The following is a 27,287-nucleotide window of genomic DNA, read 5'->3' as shown; positions in this document are numbered from 1 at the left end:
TTCTGGGTGTGTTGACTTTGAGATGTCTACGAGAGACACCCGTGGGGAACTGGTGACACTTAGACATTCGAGTTTGCAGGTCAGGAGAAATTGGGGCTAAAGATAAAACTTGGAGAGTTGTTGGTTCAGAAGTGAGTTCAGAGGTATGAGACTGGGTAACACCATTTAGGGAACAAATAGGGAGAAGATATGAGTTTGGAGAGCAGATCCTTCTAGACTTGAGATGCCAGAGAATTGAGAAGAAATGAGGAGAGAAGGTGAGGAGAAGAGGATTTTTGGAAATCAGGTGAAGCAAACATTGTTATTTTTACAAAATCTTGAGTTCAGGAAAGTAGAAGAGAAAAACCAAGTAAGTTGTTATCACAGAACAATGACTGTATTTGGTGGGTGCTACAGCATTTCAACTAAATTGTGCCCCCAAATGGAGGAAGGCAGGTAAGAAGGCCCCTCTTCCTCTTGTCACTTTAACAGAGTTGATTATACAGGCTTGGTAACACTAGACACTTTTTTTCGTGTGTGAAAGGCAGAGAGAGAGAGAGAGATATTACTCATCTGCTCATTTACTCCCCAAACACTTGCAATAGCTGGGGCTGGGCCAGGCTGAAGCCAGGAGCCAGGAGCTCCATCCAGGCCTCCCACATAGGTGGCAGGGAACCAAGCACTTGAGTCATCATGTGCTGCCTGAAGTGAACATTAGCAGGAAGTTGGGTTGGAGGCAGAGGGAGAATTAATCCCAGATTCTCCAATACAGAAGTGGGCACCCCACGTGACGGCTTAACTTGCTGTGTCATAATGCCTGCCCTCCACACTTGACACTTCTATCCAGTCTAACCAGCTCCTCCCTGATACTGACATCTCTACCCTCAGTGAGACTGCAGTCTGATCTGTTCTGTCTCCAGTTTCCACCTGCTCCTTCAACCAATTGTCTATGTAATGGCAACTCTCAACTCTGGTTCTCAAGTCTGTGTACCTAGCCCCAGACCCTGCCCTTGTCCAGCTGTCTCTGGGTAGGTCCTCATGTCCTCATCTCGTTGTCCAGGCCCCTCACATGCAAAATGTCCCAAACAGAAGTCATCACCCTCCTGCCAAACCTACTCTCAGACCGAGTCTGTCATCTTAATGAACAACCACCATTTACACGGCCACCCAAAACAGAGACTTGAGAGTCGCTGTAGACGCTCCTCCTCTCTCCCTTCCATTCTAAGTGCAGACAAGGCCAGTAACTTCTGCACGTTAGCATTACAGGCAGATGTATATGTGTAAGAGAGTGAGAAGAATGGAAGATGGCACCATGCTCATTAGGGTCATCCCCCTTACGCACACAGTATGCATCCCCAGACCCTCAATAGCTGCCTGAACCCACAGAAAGTACCCAACCCTAAATATACTCAAGTCTTCTCACACATGTCTACGATGAAGTTTAACTTATAAATCAGGTACAGTAAGAAATCCACAACAATAAAGCAATTATAACAATATACCTCAATGAAAGTTACTGAGAATATGCTCACGCTCTAAGAGTCCTGGTGTCCGGATTACCCTTTTTGTGATGATGATGTGAGAAGCTGCAACGCCCACATGAGGAGACGGAGGGAGGTGAATGACAGGTGTTGTAACACAGCATTAGGCTACTATGGACCTTCTTACTTGAGCATAAGCAATGGAATAATGCAACAGTCAATTTGGTCATGGAGATGGCTCCAAGGTGCCTAACGGTCATGGGCACACAGCACGGATCTGCTGGGCAAAGGAACGATTTGTGTCTTGCAGGGGCCAGAGTGGCATGGCCTGCGCTCTCGCCACTCTACTCAGAATGGCCTGCAACTTAAAACATGTTTTTAAATATTTACTTATTTATTTGAAAGAGTTACACACAGAAAGAGAGGCAGAGAGAGAGGTCTTTCATCTGCTGGTTCACTTCCTAATTGGCTGCAACGGCCAGAGCTGTGCCAATCCGAAGTTAGGAACCAGGAGCTTCTTCCGGGTCTCCCACGTGGGTGCAGGGGCCCAAGGACTTGGGCCATTTTCTACTGCTTTCCCAGGCCATAGCAGAGAGCTGGACTGCAAGAGGAACAGCTGGGACTCGAACCAGTGCCCAAATGCGATGCTGGCACTGCAGGTGGTGGCTTTACCTGCTGCGCCACAGTGCCGGCCCCTAAAACATGAATTTTCAGACTTGGACACAGGAGATTGGGGTTCAAGTTCCAGCTGAATTGTTTCCAAGTTATGTGTATCTGGGCAATTCTTGTAACCCATTTATTCCTACCAACTCAGCTCAAGTTCTTCTCCAGGGAGTCTTGTCTAACTATGTAGATTTAGACAAATCCTCCTTTTGTCCCCAAACATTTGATGCCTGCCGTTATCATGGAAAATTATTATAATTGCTGGTTTATTCCTGTTTCTTCTATTAGACTATGTCTTCCTTCTATTCTCATGACTCAGCAATGGAGCTGGTCACACAGCAGGTACTCAAACATGTAGAAAGAACGTCATCTTCTCCAAACTCAGCTTCCTCTTCTACAAAATGGAACAAAAATGCTACTTTTCAGTCTTCCTTTGACATTTACATAAGATATACAAATAAAACTCTTTCATAAACTGTTAACTCACTGTATAAAATGCTTGTTTGTCCCCAACTACTCTATTGAATAAAATCTAAATACTGGGGATAGTATTGTGGCATAGTGGGTTGAGCTGCTGCCTAGGAAGTTGGCATCCCATATGGGCACCAGTTCCAGTTCCGGCTGTTCTACTTCCCGTCCAGCTTCCTGCTAATGCACCTGGTAAAGCAGCAGAGAATGACCCAATTGCCTGGGCCCCTGCCACCCATGTGGAAGACCCAGATGGAGTTCCAGGCACCTGGCTTTGGTCTGGCTCACTGCTGGTCATTGTGGCCATTTGGGGAATGAACCAGCAGATGGAAGATATCTCTCTCTCTCTCTCTCTCTTTCACCCTCTCTGTGTATCACTCTGCTTTTCTTTCTTTTCTTTTCTTTTTTTTTTTTTTTTTGGACAGGCAGAGTTAGACAGTGAGAGAGAGAGAGACAGAGAGAAAGGTCTTCCTTCCGTTGGTTCACCCCCAAATGGCCGCTACGGCTGGTGTCGATCTGAAGCCAGGAGCCTGGTGCTTCCTCCTGGTCTCCCTTGCGGGTGCAGGGCCCAAGCACTTGGGTCATCCTCCACTGCACTCCCAGGCCACAGCAGAGAGCTGGACTGGAAGAGGAGCAACCAGGACAGAATCCGGCGCCCCAACCGGGACTAGAACCCAGTGTGCCGGCGCCGCTAGGCGGAGGATTAGCCTAGTGAGCCGCGGCGCCGGCTGCCACTCTGCTTTTCAAATAAAATATAATAGATCTTTTAAAAAAAGCTAAAAAGATAAGTTTATTAAAAAAAAAACCAAACACCTTAGTATGACTTTCAAGGCCTTGAACAGTCTATTTTCCAATTTCCCTTTGCCTATCCCTCCCATTACTCTTTATTTCAAATACACCAACTTCTTTCATACTTCCTATCACTTTATGTTGTACCTACCTGCCTCCATGTCAGTATAAATAATGTTGGCTATTAGAAAAATGATAAGTGAAGCAGTAGGAGCTAAAAACAAATGTTATTCTTGTCCACTACCCATTTTCTTACCCTCTGAGTCTTTCTCCCCCCATCCTAGTCGGTATCCCACTCAGCCATCGACGTTCTTTAGAACCTGGGTTTGGTTATCTTTTCAATGCCTGCTGGATGTAACCGTCTAGCAGTGTGGTCGCGGTTCTCCATGACCCGAGTCCCTCTGCCCCTTCACCTCCCTCTGCTGTTCCAGTAATTGCCTCTGTGACAGCCATAGAAACTACAGTCCTTGGAGCTTCACTGAGATGATGGCTCTCTCAGCTTCCACGCCTTTATACACGCTACGTCCTTGGCCTCCAACGACCTCCTCTGCCTGGTTTCTCCAGTGAACACCCTGTCATCCCTTAAGATTCAATTCAGATGTGAACTCTTCTGTGAAACTTGCCCTTAAATGCTCCTTGGCTGAATTAGAAGCTCTCTCCTCTCTTATCATGCTATATGTATCTTGCTAGAATCTTCCATGAGGGTGCATGTCACCTCCAGGAGTGTGTGCACACATCCCGCACAGGGCTGTGTTTTATCGCGGGGTCCTTACCGCCTGGCACACAGTGCCCGTGCACTGAAGATCAGCTGAACACATCAACGACTGCCTGTCATCCCAGGAACTCCTACCCCGGCACACGTGTGACATTCTTTGTCCTTTGGGGTGTCTGTCAGATGCCTGAGGCAGTTACAATTACCCTAGTAACACACACTGTAAACGTTTGTTATTTGAAAGGAGGAGTAGGGCAGTGCCACAGCCCTAATTTATTTCTAATACACCCACATCTTTCATACCTGCTACCACTTTATATTATATTATATATAAATATATAGTAATATATTTATATTGTACTTACCTACTTCCAGGTCAGTATAAATAATGTTGGCTACTATTATTATTATGAACAAAGCAGTAGGAGCTAAAAACAAACGTTACCTTTGTCTGCGGGGCATTTTCTTAGCCTCCAAGTCTTCTTCCTCCTAGCCACGTCAGGTGGGGCATATTAATCTCCTGTATCCATTTTGCTCCAGGGACTGGCAGAGGTGGGCACCCGGGGACCGGAAGTGAGGAAGCGGAAGTGGGGCCCTGCGTGCGCGGCTGGGCCACAGTCTAGGAGGCGGAATGGGCAGAGGGGTTTGAATCCGAAGGGAAAAGGGTCCCGGGCAGCTCCTGGACCGTATCTGAGGTAACAGCTGCTCGTTTGGGAGCGTGTGTGGGGGTGGGGAGGGGACGGCCTGGAACCACCTCCATTTTGAGCTCTGCTTCTGGCGAGGGTAGGTCCCTGCTGTGTGACGCCATGACGCCCCTTCCTCCTTCTAGAATCTTCCACGCAGGCCGGCCTGCGGTGCGGCAGTCAATTGCGCGCCCTCTGAGGGTGGTCGCCCGCTTGCCCCTCTGCGGGACCCCGCCCCGGGCCCACCGGTGCCCACCGTGCGCGGTGATGGTTCTCACCTCCATGTTGAATGACGGGAGCGGATGCCGAGGGGAGGCCGTGTGGCCGGGAGGGTGGTTCTCGGCCGCCACTCTGGGTTTCCAGGGTCCCCCAGAGCGGCTGGCTTCTTCCTCTCCTGCGCTGCAGGCGGGGCGGGCAGGCCGAGCCCCAGCTAGGACGTGGCACAGCGGACGGACCTCAAGTCCGCGCCTTTAAATCCCACTGAGGCGGGGGCGGGGGCGCTCGGTCGGCGCGGCGCCTTTCCCTGCTTCCTGGCGTGGAGTCCGCCCCGTGGTAAATTCTGGAAAGGGATTAGTAGACCGAACTCGGGCGCGCACAGATGGGGCCCAGGAAGTCGAGGCTCTCTGCCGCTTGCGGCGTGCACCTGCCGGCCCGCGCTGGGGAATTCTCTCTGCCCCAGCGCGTTTCCTTGGGGGGCCAGGGCAGGACCTGCGCTCTCCCCACAGCCCTCGCCTAAACGCTGTGATGGTTGCCCTGTCATAGGCCGGCTCCTCCGCGCCCGGATCCTCCATTCTGAAACCCAGAGGGCGCAGAAAACCAGCGTTCTCCACGCCTCGCTCGACGCGGGCCATCGCAGCCTGTAGTCCAAGGATTGCCACGTTCAAATGCAGGCGTGTTAATGTGGGGGTTTGCTCCGAGTGAGCCCGCAGCTCACCCTGGCCATCGTGTATGGTACTGGCACAGAAATCCCCCGAGTGAACTTGAATTCCAGAACTCACCCAGCCTCCGAGGGTTTGGACGAGATCAGTGTCACCTGGTGATTTAAGTCATTTCCTATCACAATTCAGATAAGGGGGGAGGGGGCAGCATTTTGGACCAGCGCAGAGCTAAAAAGAAAACGACTTTTCTTATGCCGTGGAATTGTAAGAGAGAGCTTAAGTATGTTGTTTGATGTAGAATTACGTTTTACATTCCTCCCCCAAGCGGCGTGAATGGTAGGTCTCTGATGTTAAGACAGCGTGCTTATAGTCCAGAGTAACTGCAGCTTCGTCCCCGAGAGTAGGTCACTCCCTCAACACATGGTTTTGAGGACCTACTTTCGCTGGTGTCTTCTGAGCGCAGGGTTGCAGCGGCCAAGAGCTCTGCCCTCAAGCAGCTTGGAAAAATGTCCTTGTGAGGAAAGGCAGTGACAGACACAGGGCGTACAAGGAGCTTAGCCAGATGCCGAAGAAAGTGGTTGACCCGGCCGGTGAGGGCCTCTCAGAGAGTAGCATGGCTCTTACTTTCTTCTCCACTTGATCTTAGCCAAAAGGCCGGGACGCGATACTTCCAGGTGATGTGGTGATGTGGTAGGCGGCCGGTCAGGGTTCACGGGTGGAAGTTCCCCCGAGTGTCCCCGCACCGTGCTCCTGTGTTGCCTACGGATGCTTTCTGGGAAACGTGTCGTTAGGTGATTCCATCGTTGTGGGAGCCTGTGGAATGTACTCAAACCACGAGGACTGCTGTGTTGCCAAGTGATACAGCTTTACGGGGCCACCACGCTTGTACCTGGTCCGTCTTTGATGGAAACGCGTTATGTAGCGCATGATTGATTACAACCTCATAGTTGATGGTGTGAGTAAGCTGAGCATTCACTGTAGGCAGGTGTCTAAAACAAATGAACCAATGTGTAATTCACAACTAATGCCAATTGATTTAATTCCTTGTTCGTCTGAACAGACCTCAGTAGTAGAATGGAGGGGCCGGTGTTGTGGGAGAGCAGGGCGCGCACCTCTTGGGACCTGCATCCCGTACTGAAGTGCCGGTTTGTGTCCCAGCTGCTCCACTTCCAGTCCAGCTTTCCGCTAATGCATCCTCGGAGGCAGCAGATGGGTTCAGCTGCTTGGGTCCCTGCCACCCCATGGGAGACCCCAGAGAAGCTCCAGACTCCTCACTGAAGCCCAGCCCAGCCTGGCTGCGGTGGGCATTCGGGGAGTGAACCAGCAGGTGGAAGATCTCTGTTTCTCCCTCTCTGTTGCTCTGCAACTAAAGCATATGAAAATAAATATAGACATTAACAAAATAGGATAGTGTCTATTCTATGTTCCTGTTGCAAAGTACAGATCATTAGTAAGTGGTATTAATTCACTATTCAGACTTTGTTCTTTGTGGTTCTTTTAATGGTTAGATGGTTGGGACTGTATTTAATTTTGGTATGGTGTCAAGCATATCGATTTTCAGCTACCATATTGGATTAGAAGACTATTATTTTGATATTTTTTGGGGCAGAAAATTTATTTAAGAAAATTGTTTCTAAAAAGAATGCAGATTAGAGAATATAGAAAAACCAAAAAATTCAGATGTTCTCCAAGAAATAGATAGGTTAAAAAGCTAAATAGAAATAGCTAAAGAAGAACAAGACTTTAACAGCTGTTGTCCAATTCTGACAAGTTATGATTCTAACAGGCTTTTAAAAACATAGATTTGTAAAGAAAGAGATCAATATTTGTTGCTCTGAGCCAATGTCACAGTGGATCTTTGCACTGAATGAGTTTGGTATGAGGAAAAAAGGACAACAGGAAACTCTTGTGACTGAAAGTTTTAATAGCTTATTGAAACAACATAAATCAGATTTCTGCTGCAGGAGGAGTCAGATAAAAATGTCTATATTTGAAGTGCAAATGAGAGAAAATCAGAAGGTTGTAGAAATACACTTGCCTTTTTCTTCCTAGGGTTGATGATAGTTTCTGAGAAATCTTAATTAAACTGATAGATTTTCTATCTTGTTTATTTGAGGATGCATTGCACTTGGAAAAAAAAAAGAAGCTAATTATTTCCTTTGACTTTTTTAAAAATAATTCCTTTGGGATGTTTCTGAAAATTTGTGTCTTCCTTCAGTACACACACAAATTAATGAAGCCTCAGCTAGTATCTGAGAAGGTCAAGGAAGGGAAACAAAGCTAAAAATAACACACACGTTTGCCATGGCTTTTAACATTTTTTCTTTTGTGTGTGTGCAGTTAACTCTAGTAAGATCTGATTATAGATCATCTAGGCTTCCCTGGGCCTGGGTGCTCATCAGGGCTTGAAATCAATTTGGTACACTGTCTTCATTAGCCATCAATGGCAAGTCACTAGAGACATTGCAAACTAACAGACTCACCTTAATGCAAAGTAATGGAAAGGGAATCGTATAAATCGTGAATTGATAATTCACAAGCATTCTATAAAGTTCTAGGACTGCATCCCCTTTTTAAGTTTACATTTTTTAAAAAATATTTTTAAAATTAATTTTATTTGAAAGGCTAAAAGAGAAAGATCTGTTTTGTCTTTGGGTTCACTCTCCAGATGCCCACAATAGCCAGGGCTGGACCAGGCCAAAGCTAGGAGCCTGGAACCCTGTCTAGGTCTCCCCCAGGGGTGTCAGGGACCCAAGAACTTAAGCCATCACCTGCTGCCTCCCAGGGTGTGCATTAGCAGGAAGCTGGATGGGAAGAGAGGCCGGGCTGGATCCAAGGCACTTCAGTGTGCGCGTGGGTGTCCCAGGCGGTGACCGAGCCGCTACACCACAGAGCTCACTCCATTCGTTGTCTTACCCACTGCGCCAAAAACCTTTCATGTATTTTTATATCAACCTAAGTGGGCCTCTCTGTGTGTACTTGTTTTGAGATCTGTCAAATACATGCTGACCACTCCAGATTTGAATCTTTTTAAAAAAGATGTATTTATTTGAAATGCAGAATTAGAGAGAGAGAGAGAGGAAGAGAGGGAGGGAGAGCATTTTCATCCGCTGGTTCATTCCCCAAATGATTACAACTTCTTGGCCTGGCCAGGACAAAGCCAGGAGCCAGGAGCTTCATCCAAGTCTCCACATGGGTGCAGGGGCCCAAGGATTTCGGCCATTTTCTGTTTTCCCAGGAGCATTGGCAGTAGCTGGATTTAAGTGGAGCAGCTGAGACTTGAACCGGTGCCCATAATGGATGCTGACATCGCACATGACAGCTTAACCTGTTATACTGCAACACCAGCCCCCCAAGATTTGAATCTTACTGTTGACACTGTAATCCTAAATTCATACTTCATTTTCTGAGAGTGAGTAAAGAAAGTAATTTAACCTTTCGCTTGAACTTACTGGTATTATCTGGACTAAATCCTGGTTTTATGGACCATGAGTTCGCTGTGAAGTCCCCTGAGGTGCAACTATTTGTCTTAATAGTTGACCGTCTTCCCTTTAAGAGTAACAGGAAAACAGACCATATGTAGTTCTGATTCTGATGACTTGTAGTTCTAAAAAGAATAGAATCATAGGGTCACTAGGTTACTCTAATGGTTTTCAAACCATTTAAATTGATTTTAGGACATAAATTTTTTTTTTTTTTTTTTTTGACAGGCAGAGTGGACAGTGAGAGAGACAGAGAGAAAGGTCTTCCTTTGCCGTTGGTTCACCCTCCAATGGCCGCCGCGGCCGGTGCGCTGCGGCCGGCGCACCGCGCTGATCCGATGGCAGGAGCCAGGAGCCAGGTGCTTTTCCTGGTCTCCCATGGGGTGCAGGGCCCAAGCACCTGGGCCATCCTCCACTGCACTCCCTGGCCACAGCAGAGGGCTGGCCTGGAAGAGGGGCAACCGGGACAGAATCCGGTGCCCCAACCGGGACTAGAACCCGGTGTGCCGGCGCCGCTAGGCGGAGGATTAGCCTAGTGAGCCACGGCGCCGGCCAGGACATAATATTTTTATTCATGAAAATATATGGTAAGCAAGAGATATCCAAATGCAAGTGCTAATTTTTTTAAGATTTATTTATTTACTTGAAAGCCAGTTACACAGAGAGAGAAGAGGAGGCAGAGAGAGAGAGCGCAAGCGAGCAAGCTTCTACCCACTGGTTCACTCCCCAGTTGGCCACAACGGCTGGAGCTGCGCCGATCCAAAGCCAGGAGCCAGGAGCTTCTTCCCGTTCTCCCACATGGGTGAAGGGTCCCAAGGACTTGGGCCATCTTCTGCTGCTTTCCCAGGCCATAGCAGAGAGCTGGATCAAAAGTGGAGCAGCTGGGACTCGAACCAGTGCCCATATGGGATTCCGGCACTGCAGGCCGTGGCTTTACCCACTACACCACAGTGCTGGCCCCAAGTGCTATTATTTTAATACTAATGTGTCCATTGTCCATGTAATGCTTCATAATTATGTTTCTGCTCAAAGAGATTGATTTTCTGCAGGAACTTTTTAAAGAAAATATTTATCTGAAAGGCAGTTACAGAGAGGGAGAGACACAGAGGGAAATATCTCCATCCACTGGTCCCTCCCCAAGCAGTGGCAGTAGTCAGGACTGAGTCAGGCTGGAGCCAGGAGCTGGGAACTCCATCTAGGTCTCCATCCTGGGCGGCAGGGACTCAGATACGTGGGCTATCTTCTGCCTTCCCAGGCACATTAGAAGTTGGCCGTATCGGGGCTGGCTCTGTCGCGCAGTAGGTTACTCCTGCACCTGTGGCGCTGGCATCCAACATGGGCACCAGTTCTAGCCCCGGCTGCTCCTCTTCCAATCCAGCTCTCTGCTATGGCCTGGGAAAGCAGTGGAGGATGGCCCAAGTGCCTGGGCCCCTGCACCCACATGGGAGACCTGAAGGAAGCTCCTGGCTCCTGGCTTCGGATCAGCGCAGCTCTGGCTGTTGCAGCCATTTGGGGAATGAACCAGCAAATGGAAGACCTTTCTCTCTGTCTGTCCCTCTGTCTATAACTCTACCTCTCAAATAAATAAATAAAATCTTAAAAAATAAAAAGCTGTATCAGAAGTGGAGCAGCCAGGACTCAAACTGGTGCTGTGATAAGGGGTGCTGGCATCATCGGCAGTGGCCTAACCCACTGTGCCACAATGCCGACTTCTTCTGTAGATATATTTTTTAAACTAGTTTAGCTTATATCCACTCATCAACTTACACATTTTTTCGTACTTTTACACATTTTTTCGTATTTGCTTTGTAGGAAATTGATATTCTATCAGCATGGAGACTACTCATTTGGATCTGGGAGCAGCAGAACTGGGGACCGTTTACCTCTCAGGAGTATTATAAACAAACTGCACAGCTCCTGTCCCATTGCCCCCGTCACCTGTCACAGCTCCAGACTTGTCTTACCTATGGCATTCCGAAGGCAAGTGAAGAACTTTGTGAAAAATTACTCAGATGCGGAAATCAAGGTCAGGGAAGCGACCTCTAACGACCCCTGGGGTCCCTCTAGCTCTCTGATGTTGGATATCAGCGACTTGACTTTCAACACAGTTTCTCTCTCAGAGATTATGAATATGCTATGGCAGAGACTCGGTGACCATGGGAAGAACTGGCGCCACGTGTACAAATCACTTATGCTGATGGATTATCTCATCAAGAATGGATCAGAGAGAGTTATTCAGCATTGCAGAGAGGGCTTCTGTAACCTTCATACGCTGAAAGATTTCCAGCACGTCGATGAAGCTGGGAAAGATCAAGGTGGAGTTTATACCAGAAAAGATGAGTTTGGGGGGACGGTTTAAAAACAAGGGTGGGGAGAGGGTGTTCTCACGTGTCCCGGAGGCCTTTCCTCTGGGACAGTTAGTGGTTTCTCGTCGACTCTGTGGGCCGTAGAGGGTGGGATTTTTCTTTTTCAAAAGGACATGTCAAGTGAACACAGGTTCCTGATAAAATGGTGCCTCATGGAAAATGAATGGAGTGAGTGAAAACAGGAGGCATGGCAGTTTGGATAGTGACGCCACCACGCCCCGTAACTGCAGTTAGACGGAGGATAGCCGGGAGATAAGGGCGTGTTTCCCAGACGCCTAGATGGAAGCAGGCGTGTGAATACAGTTTAGGTTGTGCAGTCCTTCTGTCGTGGGCGGAAGAGGAAGTAAAGCAGGGAAAGGGGTGTGGAAGACGAGGTGATTCCGTGGTACCTGGGCGTCCACAGTGCTCAGAACGCCGGTACTTCCTCTCCGTAGAAGGTAGACTTACCGTTTGTGTTGAAAGTGGATAGCTGTGTGACTCATGGGAAGAGGATGAAATTCAGTGCAATCTCTTTGTTAAGTGTGCATTTTAAGTAGTTTTTTAAGGGTAGTTTGAGGTCTACAGAAAAATTATGCAGAAGTACAGTTCCCACATACTTCTCCTTACTTACACATAATTTTGCCTGTTACTGACATCTTGCATTAGTTGCAATTGATGAAGCAATACTGATAGCATTATTAGCTAAAGTTTACGTTTTACATTTGGATTCACTCTTTGAATTGTATGGGTTGATGATTTTTTTAAACAAATGTTTTGAATTTGTTAGAGTTCACATCTGCTGATTGATTCCTCAAAAGCCTGTAGCCAGGAGCTCCATCTAGGTCTTCTGTGTGGGTGGCTGGAGCCCCGTCACTTGAGCCAGTTCTGTGGTTTTGAAAAACCCATGTCATGTGAATGGCAGTATCATATAGAATAGTTTCACTGCCCTAAAAATGCCCTGTGTGCACAGTTCTTCCTTTTTTCTCCCCCTTCTGAACCCTGGCAACTGCTGGCCTTTTTGCTGTATGTAACCACCTTTTCTAGTTGTCAGAAGTTGGACTCATAAAGTTTGAAGCTTTTTTTCTTTTATTAAATTTTATTAAAGATTTATTTATTTATTTGGAAGAGTTACAGAGAGAGAGAGGGAGAGAGATCTCTTATCTGATGGTTCACTCCCAGATGTCTGAAACAGCCTGGGCTGCGTCAGGCCAAAGCCAGGAGCCAGGAGTTTCATCCAGGTCTCCCACGTGGGTGGGTGCAGGGGCCCAAGCACTTGGGGCATCTTCCACTGCTTTCCTGGTGCATTACCAGGGTGCTGGATCAGATGTGGAGCGGCTGGGACTAGAACTAGCACCCATATGGGATGCCAGCATCATGGGGGCAGCCTCACCTGCTATGCTACAGGGCTGGCCTGGGGCCAGTTCTCTTCTATTGTGGCAGATTAGAGGGGGCTGGAGTTGGAGTATGGCTTGCTGTCCACGTGGAAAGTTTGTAGCTTTTTCACTCATAGATGTGTGTTTAAGGTTCCCAGGTATGTTTTTTCATACCTTGAGAGCTCATTTCTTTTGTTTCTTCCCTTTAAAAAAAGCTTCATTAAGAAATAATTCACATATCATACAGTTCACCCATTTAAAGTATATAATTATATGGTTTTGATTTGTTACATTAGTAATATTTTTTAAAGTTAAAATATATGTAAAATTGGCCTACGTGTGCAATTTAGGGACAATAAATTTATTCCCAATGTTGTGCAACCATCATCACTATCTAGTTACAAACCTTCATTATTCCAGCCAGAAGCTCTGTAACCATTTAGTAAAGACTTCCAACTCCACCAAGCCCTGTGCTGCTGACTTCCTCTACAGATCTGCCTGTTCTAGGTTCTTCACCTGAGCAGAATCTAAGATACCGGTCCTTTTGCCTCTGACTCACTTCCATGATGTCCTCAAGGTTCATCCATGTGGTAGGAGGGATTAGAACGCCATTCTTTTTTCTTTCTTTCTTTCTTTCTTTCTTTCTTTCTTTCTTTCTTTCTTTCTTTCTTTCTTTCTTTCTTTTTTTTTAAAGAAGGTGTATTTATTTATTTGGAAAGCAGAACAATAGAGGTGGCAGGGGAGAGAGAGAGAGAGAGAGAGAGAGGAAGATCTTCTCTCCACTGGCTCACTCTCCTAATGGTCTCAATAGCCAGGGATGGGCCGGACTGAAGCCAGGAGCCAGGAACTCCATCCCAGTCTCCCCAGCGCATCAGCTGGAAGCTGGAGAGGAAGTGGGGCAGCTGGGACAGTGACCGGCACTCGTATATGGGTGGCACATCACAAACAGTAGCCACACTAGCCCTAGAACTTCATTCCTCTTATAGCTGAATATAATCTATTATGTGTGCAGACAACATTTTAAAAGAAATCCTGGCCAGCGCCGCGGCTCACTAGGCTAATCCTCCGCCTTGTGGCGCCGGCTCACCAGGTTCTAGTCCTAGTCGGGGTGCCGGATTCTGTCCCGGTTGCCTCTCTTCTAGGCCAGCTCTCTGCTGTGGCCAGGGAGTGCAGTGGAGGATGGCCCAAGTGCTTGGGCCCTGCACCCCATGGGAGACCAGGAGAAGCACCTGGCTCCTGCCATCGGATCAGCGCAGTGCGCCGGCCGCAGTGCGCCGGCCGCGGCGGCCAATGGAGGGTGAACCAACGGCACAGGAAGACCTTTCTCTCTGTCTGTCTCTCTCACTATCCACTCTGCCTGTCAAAAAAAAAAAAAAAAAAGAAATCCTGTGATGAGTTCCTGTGCAGTTTCTGCCTTTTGGCTCGCCTGCGTGGTGCTGCAGTGGACACTGGAGTGCAGGTGTCCTGCTCTCGTTTCATTGGTTTTATCCTTAGGAGTGGACTGCTGGGTCATACGGCAATTCAGTGTTCCGGTTTTTAAGGAAATGCTAAACTTCCACAGCAACTGCACCACTTTACTTCCCCACCAGCCATGTAGGAGTTTCTGTTTCTCTGTTTCCTTGCCAACATCTGTTAGTGTGTGTGTGTGTGTGTGTGTGTGTTTAAAGATTTATTTATTTGAGAGGTAGAGTTACAGATATAGAGGGAGAGACAGATAGAAAGGTCTTCCATCTGCTGGTTCACTCCCCAGATGGCTGCGACGGCCGGAACTGGGCCAATCCAAAGCCAGAAGCCAGGAGCTTCTTCTGGGTCTTCCACACAGGTGCAGGGGCCCAAGCGTTTGGGCCGTCTTCTACGGCTTTCCCAGCCCCCAGGCCATAGCAGAGAACTGGATCTGAAGAGGAGCAGTTGGGATCCGGTGCCATAGAAGGCTGATTTACCCACTACACCATAGTGCCAGCCCCATGTTTTTGTTTTTCTTCTTCTTCTTCTTCTTTTTTTTAAATTTACAATCCTCCTCCTGGAGGATGGCCCAAGTGTTTGGGCCCCTGCACCTGCGTGGGAGATCAGGAAGAAGCTCCTGGCTCCTGGCTTCGGATTGGCACAGCGCGCAGGCCGTGGCAGCCATTTGGGGAGTGAGCCAACGGAAGGACCTTTCTCTCTGTCTCTTCTCTCACTGTTTGTAATTCTACCTGTTAAATTAAAAAAAAATCATCCTCCTGGATATGAACTGCTTCATTGTGGTTTTGATTTATATTTCCCTAAAGACTAATGATGTTAAGCATCTTTTCCTCTCCATGCTAGATATATATATATATATTTTGGAGGAATATCTATTCAAATTCTTTGCTCATTTTTAGCTATTTTTTTTCTAAATTGTTGAGTTTAGGGGCCGGCGCTGTGGCGTAGCGGGTAAAGCCGCCACCTGCAGTGTCAGCATCCCATATGGGCTCAGGTCCGAGCCCAGCTGCACCTCTTCTGATCCAGCTCTGCCATGGCCTGGGAAAGCAGTAGAAGATGGCCCAAGTCCCTGCGCCCTTGCACTCGCATGGGAGACCTGGAAGAAGCTCCTGGCTCCTGGCTTCAGCTCTGTGCAGCTCCAGCTGTTGTGGCCATCTGGGAAATGATCCAGTGATGGAAGACCTCTCCCTTCCTCCCCCCACCTCTGCCTCCCTGTAGTTCTGCCTTTCAAATAAAATAAATAAATTTTTAAAAAAATTGTTATCAGTTTTTTATGTATTTTGAATATATAAAATATATATTCAATATATAAAGAACCTTATCAGGTGAGTGGTTTGCAAGAATCTTCTCTAATTCTGTAGATTGTCATTTTATTTTCTTGAAAGTATCCTCTGATACACAAAAATCTTATTTATTTGTTTTTTAAAGATTTACTTGAAAGGCAGAGTTACAGAGAGAGGAGGGGAGAGAGAGAGACTTCTTCCATCCACTGGTTCACTCTCCTAAGGGTCTCAACAGCTAGGGCTGGACCAGGCGGAAACTGAGAGCCTGAGTTTCCCACGTGGGTGGCAGGGCCCAGGTACTTGGGCCATCCTCTGCTCCTTTTCCAGCACATTAGCAGGGAGCTGGACTGGAAGTGGAGCAGGGGACTCATACCAGTGCATAAGGGAGGCTGACTTGACCCACAATGCTGGCTCCTGCACGAAAGTTTTAAATTTTGATGAAGCCCAATTTGTCTATTTTTCCCTTAGTTGTTGAACTGTGGGTGTCATCTATAAGAAACCATTATCTGATTTAAAATCATGAAGGTTTATACCTGTGTTTTCTTCTAAGACGTAGCTTAAACTCTTGAATTTAAGTGTTGGATCCCTTTTGAGTTCATTTTGTGTATGATATGAGGTAAGGAGACCAACTTCATTCTTTCATATGTCAGTATTCAGTTGGCCCACTATCACTTGTTGAAAAGATTTCCCTATTGGGAATATTGTCATCTGAACAATTAGAATTTTTCCAAATACCCTAAGATGTCACTTGTTTTAAGTCTTTCATTTCTTTACCAGTGCTGTGTAGTTTTTCCAGTACAAATGTTGCCCCACTTTTGATAATTTCCCAATGTTTTGATCTTTTTGTTGCTATTGTAAGTGGAATTGTTTCCTTAATTTAATTTCCAGGTTGTTCATTGCCAGTGTGTTGAAATACAACTGATAACTGACTTTTTAAAGAAGATTTATTTATTTACTTGAAAATCAGAGTTACACAGAGAGAGAAGGAGAGCCAGAGAGACAGAGACAGAGAGAGAGCGGTCTTTCATCTGCCGGTTCATTCCCTAGATGGCTGAAACGGTTAGAGCTGCGCAGACCTGAAGCCAGGAGCCAGGAGCTTCTTCCGGATCTCCCACGTGGGTGCAGGGGCCCAAGGACTTGGGCCATCTTCTACTGCTTTCCCAGGCCACAGCAGAGAGCTGGATGGGAAGAGGAGCAGCCAGGACTAGAACTGGCCCCCATATGAGGATGCCAGCACTGCAGGCGGCGGCTTTACCCACTGTGCCACAGCACTGGCCCCGATAACTGATTTTTGAATATTAATCTTGTATCTTCTTTGTTAAACTAGTTTATACTGTAATAATTTTTGTTATATTGATTAGAAATTTCTACAGATGACTCACACCCTGTGCAAGTAGAGTGTTACTTCTTCCTTCCCACTTTGGATGCTGTCTGTTTCTTTTTCTTGCCTAATTGCCTTGGCAGAAACATTTGACACAGCCATGCTGTCTGGTCTCTGCTCTTTGGAGGAAAGCTTCAGTCATTAAGCACAGTGTTAGCTATGGGATTTTCATAGATGGGTTTTGAAGTTCTCTTCTAGACCTAGTTTGTTGAGTGGTGTTCTTATGAAATGACTTTTGACTTTTGTCAAATGCTTTTTCTGTTTCTATTAAGATGAGTGTTTTTAATCTTCTCTTTCTATAAATATGTTGTATTTCATTGATTGGATTTTTCTCATATGAACCCATCTTGCTTGCATTTTACCATAAATTTCACTTGGTCTTGGTGTATATCCTATTTTTAAAGCGTTTATTTTAGATCAGGCTTGATGAAATTGGATAAATTTTCATGGGTTTAATCATGCTATGATGCTTGTTCTGAAATTGTAAAGGCATCAGCTTTCATAAGGATTAAATCATAATTAAAAATGCTAATTAAAATCTGCATCTTCAATAGTTAGAGTGAGAGGTGGGCGTGTGGAGTAGCAGCTTAAGCTGCTGCTCAGGATTCCCGCACCCCGAATCGGATACCCAGCACTGGGTCCTCCTCCGCCTCTGCGTCCTGTCCAGTTCCGTGCGCGTGTACTGGGAGGTAGCAGGCGATGTCCCCAGGACTCGGAGCTCCTGGCTTCAGTCAGGCCCCTCCCTGGCCATTGCAAGCATCTAGGGAGTGAAGCAGGAGATGGAAGATCAGTGCTCTCTCTCCCCTCCCTTCCTCCCCCCATCTCTGTCCCTTTTCTGTCTGTCACTCTGCCTTTTGAATAAATAAAAAATGAGTAAACACTTTTCTAACTAGGTTTCAAAAAGCCTGTTTTCCTTGTAATCTATAGAGTAGCTATATTATTACTGCAATAAGAACAATTTAATGATTTTTCAAAGTAGAAGATCCTGCTCTAAAGGGCCTATGAGCTATTTTGAGAGAGAAATGAGATAAACATATAAATATTTACAACTGTATTTATTCATTTTTTTTTTTATGTTTTGACAGGCAGAGTGGACAGTGAGAGAGAGAGACAGAGAGAAAGGTCTTCCTTTGCCGTGGGTTCACCCTCCAGCCGGTGCACCATGCTGATCCAATGGCAGTTAGGCCGGCGCCGCGGCTCACTAGGCTAATCCTCCACCTGCGGCGCCGGCACACCGGGTTCTAGTCCCGGTTGGGGCGCCGGATTCTGTCCCGGTTGCCCCTCTTCCAGGCCAGCTCTCTGCTGTGGCCAGGGAGTACAGTGGAGGATGGCCCAGGCGCTTGGGCCCTGAACCCCATGGGAGACCAGGAAAAGCACCTGGCTCCTGGCTCCTGCCATCGGATCAGCGCGGTGCGCCGGCCGCAGCGCGCCGGCCGCGGCAGCCATTGGATGGTGAACCAACGGCAAAAGGAAGACCTTTCTCTCTGTCTCTTTCTCTCACTGTCCACTCTGCCTGTCAAAAAAAAAAAAAAAAAAGATTTATTTTATTTATTTGAAAGGCAGATTTACAGAGAGAGGGAGAGACACAGAGATCTTCCATCTGTTGGTGCATTCCCCAAATTGGCTGCAACAGCGGGGTCGGGCCAGACCGAAGCTAGAAGCCTGGAACTCCATCCAGGTCTCCCATATGGGTGTAGGGGTCCAAGCACTTGGGCCGTCTTTTGCTGCTTTCCCAGGCACGTTAGTAGGGAACTGGGTAAGAAGTGGAGCAGCTGGAACTCAGACATGCTAATGGGATACTGGCATTGCAGGCAATGGCTTAACCCACTACGCCACAGTACTACCCCGACCTAGTTATTTTTTTATGCTTTTTATCTGTCACAAAATGTGATATATATATATATATTCACATTGTGAATGCTCTCGATGCTTTATTAGTACCAAGAGCAAGAAGAATGCAAGTTATGGGGCTGCCATTGTGGCGCAGACGGTTAAGCTGATGCCTGTGACGTCAGCTGCTCCTTTGAGTGCTGGTTTGAGTCTTGGCTCTCATATGCCTGGGAGGGCAGTGGAAGATGACCCAAGTTCTTGGGCTCCTGACTCCCACATGGGGGACCCTGATGGAGTTCCAGGCCCCTGGCTTGGGCCTGACCCAGCCCCAGATGTTGCAGCTGCTGGGGAATGAACCCGTGGATGGAAGACCCTCCACCCCAACCCCGTCTGTCTCTCCGTAACTCTGCCTTTCAAATAAATAAGTTGTTTAAAAAGAAATAAAAATGCAGATTAAAACTAAAATGTCAGTACAGAATAGTATGCCTGTTTGTTGATTATTGAAAGCATATTAGGTATTGGTTAATAGCATTGGTCCTTATTAATTTGATATGTTAATGAGAAATAACATTGAGGAAAATACTTGTTTTGTGTCTATCTTTTACATATTCTTCTTCTTGTGTTTTATTTCCTAATTAATGTAATATACTAGAAAAATAACTAGCACAGTTTAATTTATGTTTAAATATACATGTGTCTGTTAGGTATGGATGGATGAACAAAAACTTGTTTCTGATGAAGTCTGCAGTCCAAGCTGTGGAAGCCGCTGTGTTCAGGGTAGAGTGAGGCCCCTTAGTAGGTTCCCAGCCTGTCTAATTTCTATGGCCTTGAGTGTAGCCATTGTGTCCGCAGACATTCCTAATGCATTGTTGGCCTATACATCCTAGTGCTCATTCTTGTGATATTTTTTCACCATGTCATAGCATGCTGTGTTAAGCTGCTGCTTGCAATGTCAGAATCCCATATCAGAGTGCTGGTTTGAGTCCTGGCTGCTCCACTTCCTATCCGGTTCCTTGGGAAGGCTGCAGAAGATGGCCCAGGTGCTTGGGCCCCTGCCATCCATGTGGGGGACCTGAACCGAGTTCTTGACTAGTTTGGCGCAGCCCCAGATAGTGCAGTCATTTGGGGAGTGAACCAGCAGGTGGAAGATTTTCTCTCTCTCCCCACCCCATCTCTGATACTCTGCCTTTGAAATAAATCAGTCTTAGAAAGATAGTTTGTTTGCCTTGGAAAATTCCTTCCTTGCTGTGTGTTGAACTCATGTGTGATCTCCGAATTCTGGCTTAGGCCTTTTCCTTTGTGCCCCCAACTCTTCTTTCCCTCAGTGGACAGAATTAATTGCTGCAGTATTTTATTCAGCTATCAGTGTGATGCCTTTTACAGCATATGTTGTCTGTTACATGTCTACTCGACTAGATTCTGAGGGCATGTACCATGTGGTAATATCTTTTCACTGTTAGGCTTTGACACGTAGTAGACAATCAGTAATTTTTTTCAAATGAAAGTTATACATTTTAAAAAAGCAAGAACTCTGACTACAGAAGTGGGATTATTGAAAAACTGCTTGATAAAAATTTTGTTGGATAAATAAAAAGCAGAGTGTGAAGCTTGTGCTGAGAAGCAGATGAAAGAGAAATTGTAGTGATCCAAGTAATCTATATCTGGAGTCTACCCTGGATACAGGCTATCAAGAGGGATGAAGGAAAAACAGACGAAGGTAGAAGGTATTTTGGAAAAAAGGCCTTTTAGGCTTTCTTGATTGGTCTTTGCACCTGCTGGTCTCTTTGCCTGGAGTGAAGTTCTCTAGAAACCTGGCTGGCTCCCTCACATGCTTCAGATCCTCTCGGAAAGTCTTAGTGGAGAGGCCTGTAGGTCTACCCTATTTATAAAACAGCAGCCCCACCCTCTTCTTTGCCCTGGCCACCTTCTCTATTTTTCCCCATGGCATTTTTCATCTGCTATAGTGTCTATTCTGTTTTATTACTTGTTTATTTACTGCCTTTTCCTACTAAAATGTAAATTTCACAATTTCACAGTTGGCTTTACCTCTGATATCTCTGACAGCAGCTATCACATGGCACATGTGTAAGAATTAAAATAGTTATATGTGCTTAGAAGGAGAAGAAAAGTTGGGAAACATGGGAGAAACTTATTTTCAATTAATTAGTTACCTTTTCAAATAACGTGCTCAGTATGTTTTTCTTTAATTTCTAGACAGCTTTTCAGGTGATACATCTCTAAGTTTAAAGCAATGGGTCCAATTAATCAAAAAAAACTTAATTTTTCCTCTGTTTTCAGACTCTGTGGACAGTCTACATCATATTCATTGGAGTTTTTTTAGGTCAACAGTTGGACATTTAACTTTAAGTTTGCCTGAAACAGTATCTAGACAAAAGAGAAACATAGCATATTATTTGAATAATGAGTTAATATACTATTTTTAAATAAACTTATTCTTCCTTACTTTCTAGCATTTTGGACCCCCCCCCCCATTATTTGAAAGAATGTTTATGGCACTTAAATTGTGACAATCACTTTTCCAAACACTTGGCATACGTGAATCTCTAATCATCTGCACAGCAGCCCTTTGAGATAGGTGGTGTTTAGTCTCCTTTTACTGACGAGGAAAAAACAACAACAACAACGTGGGAAAAGGTTGAGTGCTTTAGTTACTGCTTGGCTAGTTAGTGCAAAGACAAGATTCCAACCTTAAGTGTTTTGGCCCCAGAACGCACGTCCTTAATAACGGAAATGTACTGTGGAGTGAGCGGACGATGTGATGCCCGTCCTGATTATGATGCTCACTCGCTCACTGCAGCCTGTCCACGTGTGTCAGGTTCCCAGGTCGGCCAAGCATTTATCCAGTTACATGTAACAGGACAGAGCTCTGTTACTCTGGGAAAGCATCTGAGAAGTTTATTCTTTTTACTTAAACTTTTTTTAAAATACATTTTTAGAGCAGTTTTAGGTGCACAGTGGAGTTGGAAGCGAGCACGTGGCGGTCCGTACACCCCGCACTGAGGGGCGTGCACAGCCTTCCCTGCCGGCGGTGTCCCCGCCAGAGCGGTGCAGACACACGTCATCCCCAAAGCGCAGAGTGTGTGTTAGGCTTCACTCTTGGTGTTGTACACTCTGTGGGTTTTGACCAATGGGTAATGACATGTATCCATCATTATAAAGTCATAGAGCAGTTTCACTGCCCTAAAAATCCTTTAGATGCTATCTGTTCATACCTTCCTTCCCCCAAGCCCCTGGAAACCACTGATCTTTTTACTGCCTCCATATTGTTGCCTTTTCCAAAATGTTATATAGTTGGAATCCGACAGTGTGTAGCCTTTCTAGATTGGCTTCTTTCACTTAATTATGCACTTAAGGTTTTTCCTTTTTTTTTTTTTTATGACTTCTCAGTTCATTTCTTTTTAGTGCCAAATAGACTGGATGTGCCACAGTCCATCCTTTTACCTACCGAAATGCATCTTGGTTGCTTCCAAGTTTGGGAAGTTACAAATAAAGCTCCTGTAAACATTCGTGTGCAGGTTTTGTGTGGACGTAGGTTTCCAGCTCCTTGGGGTAAATGCTGGGGAGCATAATTGCTGTATTACCTGAAATGAGTACGTTTTGCTTTGCGAGAAACCACCAAGTTGTCTCCCCAAGCGGCCATACCATTTTGCGTTCCCAGCAGCCGAGAATGAGAGCTCCTACTTGCCACGCGTTCCCAGCAGCATTTGGTGGTGTCCATGTCCTGGGTGTTGGCCCCTCCAATAATTGTGTAGTGGTATCTTTCCTTGTTGTTTGGATCTGTATTTCCCTGATCACATATACCGTGGAGCATCTTTTCATATGCTTGTTTGCCATCTATATATCTTCTTTGGTGAGGTGTCACGGTATTAGGCCCATTTTTTAATCGAGTTGTTCGTTCTTATTGAGTTTTAAGAGTTCTGCTTCAGGCCGGCGCCATGGCTCACTAGGCTAATCCTCCACCTTGTGGCGCCGGCACACCAGGTTCTAGTCCCTGTCGGGGCGCCGGATTCTGTCCCGGTTGCCCCTCTTCCAGGCCAGCTCTCTGCTGTGGCCAGGGAGTGCAGTGGAGGATGGCCCAGGCGCTTGGGCCCTGCACCCCATGGGAGACCAGGAGACCTGGCTCCTGCCATCGGATCAGCGCGGTGCGCCGGCCACAGCGCGCCAGCCACGGCGGCCATTGGAGGGTGAACCAACAGCAAAAAGGAAGACCTTTCTCTCTGTCTCTCTCTCTCACTGTCCACTCTGCCTGTCAAAAAGAAAAAAAAAAAAAAGAGTTCTGCTTCAGACAGCATCCTTCATTTCACGTCTTTCACAAACATTTTCTCTGTAAGTTGCGTTTTCATTTTCTTGAAAGTGTCTTTCACAGAGTAGAAATTAAAATATTTTAATTAAGTCCTGCTTATCAGTTATTTTCTTGCCTGGTTTTGCCTTTGGTGTTACATCTAAAAAGTCATCAACAAACCCAAGATCATCTAGATCTTCCAGGAGTTTTATAGTTTTGCATTTTATGTTTAGGTCTGTGATCCATTTTGAGTTAATTTTTATGCAGGGTGTAAGGTTTGTGTCTAGACTCATTGTTTGACATGTGTTTGTAGAGTTGTTCTGGCACCATCTGTTTAAAAACCTATCTTTTATTTGTTGTAGTGCCCTGTTCCTCTGTCCAAGACCAGTGACTGTATTGCCATGGCCTTGTATTCTGCTCCGCTGAGCTCTGTGTTGCTCTGTCACAGTACTACCCTGCATTGGCTACTACAGCTTTATATGATGTCTTGAAGTCAGGCAGTGCCAGTCTTCTACCTTCAGTGTTGTATTGGCTATTCTGGATCTTTGCTTCTCCATAGAAGCTTTAGAATCAGTTTGTTAGTTTCTACAAAGTAACTCACTGGGATTTTGATTTGACAGTGCAAATAGGAAAGAACTGACATCTTGTCTTTCTCAGTTTTCATGTCCATAAGCATAGACTTTCTGTCCTTTTATTTAGTCCTTTGATTTCTTTTGGTAGTGGTGCGTCATCTTTCCCCCCTCGTGTTTCTTGTTGCCCTACATTCGTGTCCATGCATTTGAATTAGCAGGGCTCATTCTGGTCTTTGCAGACTGGCTTGTCGGATAAAGCCCTGCACCAGTCTTCAGTGTGGTTTCTGGGCTGGCACCTGTGGTCCAAGGGTAGGCTTGCTGCTGGAGTGCTCAGGAAGGCTGGCCTGGTAGCTGGGTAACCACTGGGGTCCATGGGGTTGAGGCTGAAGCCTAGACCCATGGGGTGGACCTGTTGACTGGGTCTGTGGGTCTAGCCCTAGAGCCTAGGTGTGTGAGTATGGGCCTAGAGCTTTTATCTCTGGGGGATTGCCTGAAGCCTGGGTTAACAGGGGCTGCCCTGTGCTGGAATGGGCTTTAAGCCAGAGTCTACAGGGGCTGGGCAGCTGTTGGGATAGTCCAGTGCTTGAATCCATGGGCTTGGGCCTTGAGTCTGAGACCACAGGGGCTGGCAAGCTGCTAGGGCCGTTAGTAGTTTAATTCCTTTACTAGATACAGACTGTTCAGTTCATCATCTTCTTTTTGTGTTTTAGCAGATTGTATTTTTCAAGGATTTGGTTTATTTAATACAATTATCAAATTTCTAGATATAGTGTTGTTTATATTTTTCCTCTGCTATACATTTGCTTATCCCTTTGTCAGCAGAGAAAAGAGCTGTGGAAGCCGTGGGGTTCTTGTCTTTATACAAGAAAGAATTCAGGTGTGAGACAGAGTGAAGTAATAAGGTTTTACTGGGGATAGGGCATCCCTCAGGATGGAAGGGACAGAGAGAGCGCCCAGTCACTCGGAGTGGGGGAGAGCGAGGTTCCATGGTTGAATGGAGAGAACACACCTGGGCAGGCAGGCGGGCGGCTCAGCAGAGAGCAGAGGGCCTAGTGTGCAGTCTTTGTTTAGACTCCCAGTTTTTAATGGAGTCTGTCTACCCACCTCCCGCTCCTCTCCAGGACAAAGGATGGGGAGCCCTAGTGAAAGGGTTTGTTGGGTGAAAATTAGCAGATTCCTCCCCAGATTTGCTGGCACTGGGCAGAGCGGAGGCGCTTCCCTTAGGGTTTCTGTGAAGGTTTTATTGCCCTGTGTTCTCGGGTCAGGTAGCCCATTTGGTCCTGGGGAGAGAGTTCTCCTGGGAGCTTTCCTTGGGGGAAGGGCTGGGACCACCTGGGAGGGTATCAGGGTCTTGGCAGGACTTTGAAGTGCAAAATGCTGGGCTACTGGGGCTTCCAAACCAGATGCTGGTTTCTTCAGGCCCTTTCTCTCTCTGGCTAATTTTAAACTTCCTGCCTAACACCTTAATGATCTATGGTGATGTCCCCTCTTTCAGCTCTGATACTAGAAATTTGTGATGGGGGCTGGTGCTGTGGCATAGCTGGTAAAGCTGTCACTTGCAGTGCTGGCATCCCATATGGTGCCAGTTCCAGACCTGGCTGCTCTACTTCCAGTCCAGCTCTCCGCCATGGCCTGGGAAAGCAGTAGAAGATGGCCCAAGTCCTTGGGCCCTGCACCTGCACCTGCACCCACATGGCAGACTCAGAGGAGGCTCCAGGCTCCTGGTTCCAGATCAGCCCAGCTCCGGCCATTGCGGCCATGTGGCGAATGAACCAGTGGATAGAAGACCTCTCTCTTTCTGTCTCTCCCTCTGCCTCTCTGCAGCTCTGCCTTTTCTTTTCTTTTCTTTTCTTTTCTTTTCTTTTCTTTTCTTTTCTTTTCTTTTCTTTTCTTTTCTTTTCTTTTCTTTTCTTTTCTTTTCTTTTCTTTTCTTTTCTTTTCTTTTCTTTTCTTTTCTTTCTGTGAGAGAGACAGAGAGAAAGGTCTTCCCTCTGCCGGTTCACCCCCCCCCCCAAATGGCCTCCATGGCTGACGTGCTGCGCCAATCTGAAGCCAGGAGCCAGGTGCCCCCTCCCTGTCTCTCATGCGGGTGCAGGGCCCAAGTACCTGGGCCATCCCCACTGCCCTCCCGGGCCACAGCAGAGAGCCAGACTGGAAGAGGAGCAACCGGACAGAATCTGGTACCCTGACCAGGACTAGAACCCAGGGTGCCGGCGCCACAGGTGGAGGACCAGCCCAGTGAGCCGCAGCAGTGCCGGACGCAGCTCTGCCTTTCAAATAAATAAATAAACCTTTTTTTTTTTTTTAATCTGTGTTTTCTCTTAGCCTAGCTTATCAATATTATTGATAATCAACTTTTGGTTTTTCTCTCTTTTTTTTTTTTCAGTTGATTTCTGTTCTACTTTTTATCGTTTCTTTAGCTTCTGCTTTGATTTTAATTTGTCCTTCTTTATCTAGTTTCCTAAGGTGGAAGCGTAGGTGATTGACTTTGGTTGTTTCCCTTTTTTCCTAATGTATTCATTCTGTGCTGTAAATTTTCCTCCAAGCACTGCTTTCACTGTATCTCACAAGCTTTGATAAGTTGTGTTATCATTTTCACTTAGTTCAAAGTACTTGAAAATTCCTCTTGAGATTTTTTCTGTGGCCCCCATGTTGTTTAGAAGTGTGTTGTTTACAGGGCTGGCACTGCGGCACAGTAGGTTAATCCTCCGCCTGTGGCGCCCAGCATCCCATATGGCACCAGTTCTAGTCCAGCTGCTCCTCTTCCCATCCAGCTCTCTGCTGTGGCCTGGGAAAGCAGTAGAAGATGGCCCAAGTGCTTGAGGGAGTGAACCAGTGGATGGAAGACCTCTCTCTTTCTGTCTCTCCCTCTGCCTCTCTGCAGCTCTGCCTTTCAAATAAATAAATAAATAAACCTTTTTTTTTTTTTTTTTTTAAATTGTGTTTTCTCTTAGCCTAGCTTATCAGGAGACCTGAAGGAAGTTCCTGGCTCCTGGCTTTGGATCAGAGCAGCTCTGGCCATTGCGGCCATTTGGGGAGTGAACCAACAGAGGGAAGACCTTTCTCTCTGTCTCTCCCTCTCACTGTGGCTCTACCTCTCAAATAAATAAATAAAATCTTAAAAAAAAAAAAAGAAGAAGGAGTGTGTTGTTCACTCTCCAAGTATTTTGGGCCTTTCCAGATATATTTCTGTTACTTCTAGTTTAATTCCATTGTGGTCTAAAAGCAGACTTATGATTTTCAGTTCTTTTAAATTTGTTAAGATGTGTTTTATGGCTCAGAATGTGGTATATCTTGGTGAATGTTCATGTGAGCTTGACAAGAATATATATTCTGTTGTTGGATGAAGTAGTCTATAAGTGTCTGTTATACCCCGTTTATTGATGATATTGTTCAGTTCAACTATGATTTTACTGATTTTATGCTTGTCCATTTCTTTTCTTTTTCTTTTTTTTTTTTTTTTTTTTTTTTTGACAGGCAGAGTGGACAGTGAGAGAGAGAGAGAGACAGAGAGAAAGGTCTTCCTTTGCCGTTGGTTCACCCTCCAATGGCTGCCATGGCCGGCGCACCGCGCTGATCCGATGACAGGAGCCAGGTACTTACC

At 46.3% G+C, this 27,287-nt stretch overlaps 1 protein-coding gene and 1 long non-coding RNA gene across 3 annotated transcripts in view; one reads left to right on the top strand and one right to left on the bottom strand.

Moving 5' to 3' along the window:
* Window positions 1-1,864: 1,864 nt before the first annotated feature.
* Window positions 1,865-5,815, bottom strand: LOC149123636 (uncharacterized). The gene is made up of 3 exons (XR_016217022.1): window positions 5,054-5,815; window positions 4,538-4,711; window positions 1,865-2,517 (listed from the first exon to the last, which is right to left on the bottom strand). It is a non-coding gene; the product is annotated as an uncharacterized LOC149123636 (long non-coding RNA).
* ENTHD1 (ENTH domain containing 1) overlaps window positions 4,651-27,287 on the top strand; it is a 141,223-nt gene continuing 118,586 nt past the window's right edge. Inside the window, exons 1-3 of one of the 2 annotated variants that reach the window (XM_051834068.3) lie at window positions 4,651-4,787; window positions 8,892-9,065; window positions 10,948-11,450. In XM_051834068.3, coding sequence (XP_051690028.3) covers window positions 11,102-11,450 — 349 coding nt within the window. In that variant the 5' untranslated portion in view covers window positions 4,651-4,787; window positions 8,892-9,065; window positions 10,948-11,101. The remainder of the gene's footprint in view (window positions 4,788-8,891; window positions 9,066-10,947; window positions 11,451-27,287) is intronic. The other variant, XM_002721414.6, reaches the window with a different exon arrangement.

Source organism: Oryctolagus cuniculus, chromosome 11 (genome assembly GCF_051225735.1).
Source record: "Oryctolagus cuniculus isolate XC-2025 breed Fujian yellow rabbit chromosome 11, ASM5122573v1, whole genome shotgun sequence".
In the NCBI taxonomy this organism is placed as follows: domain Eukaryota; kingdom Metazoa; phylum Chordata; class Mammalia; order Lagomorpha; family Leporidae; genus Oryctolagus; species Oryctolagus cuniculus.
The sequence above is the reverse complement of the archived record's forward strand: the minus strand, read 5'-3'. Positions and strand labels throughout refer to the sequence as shown.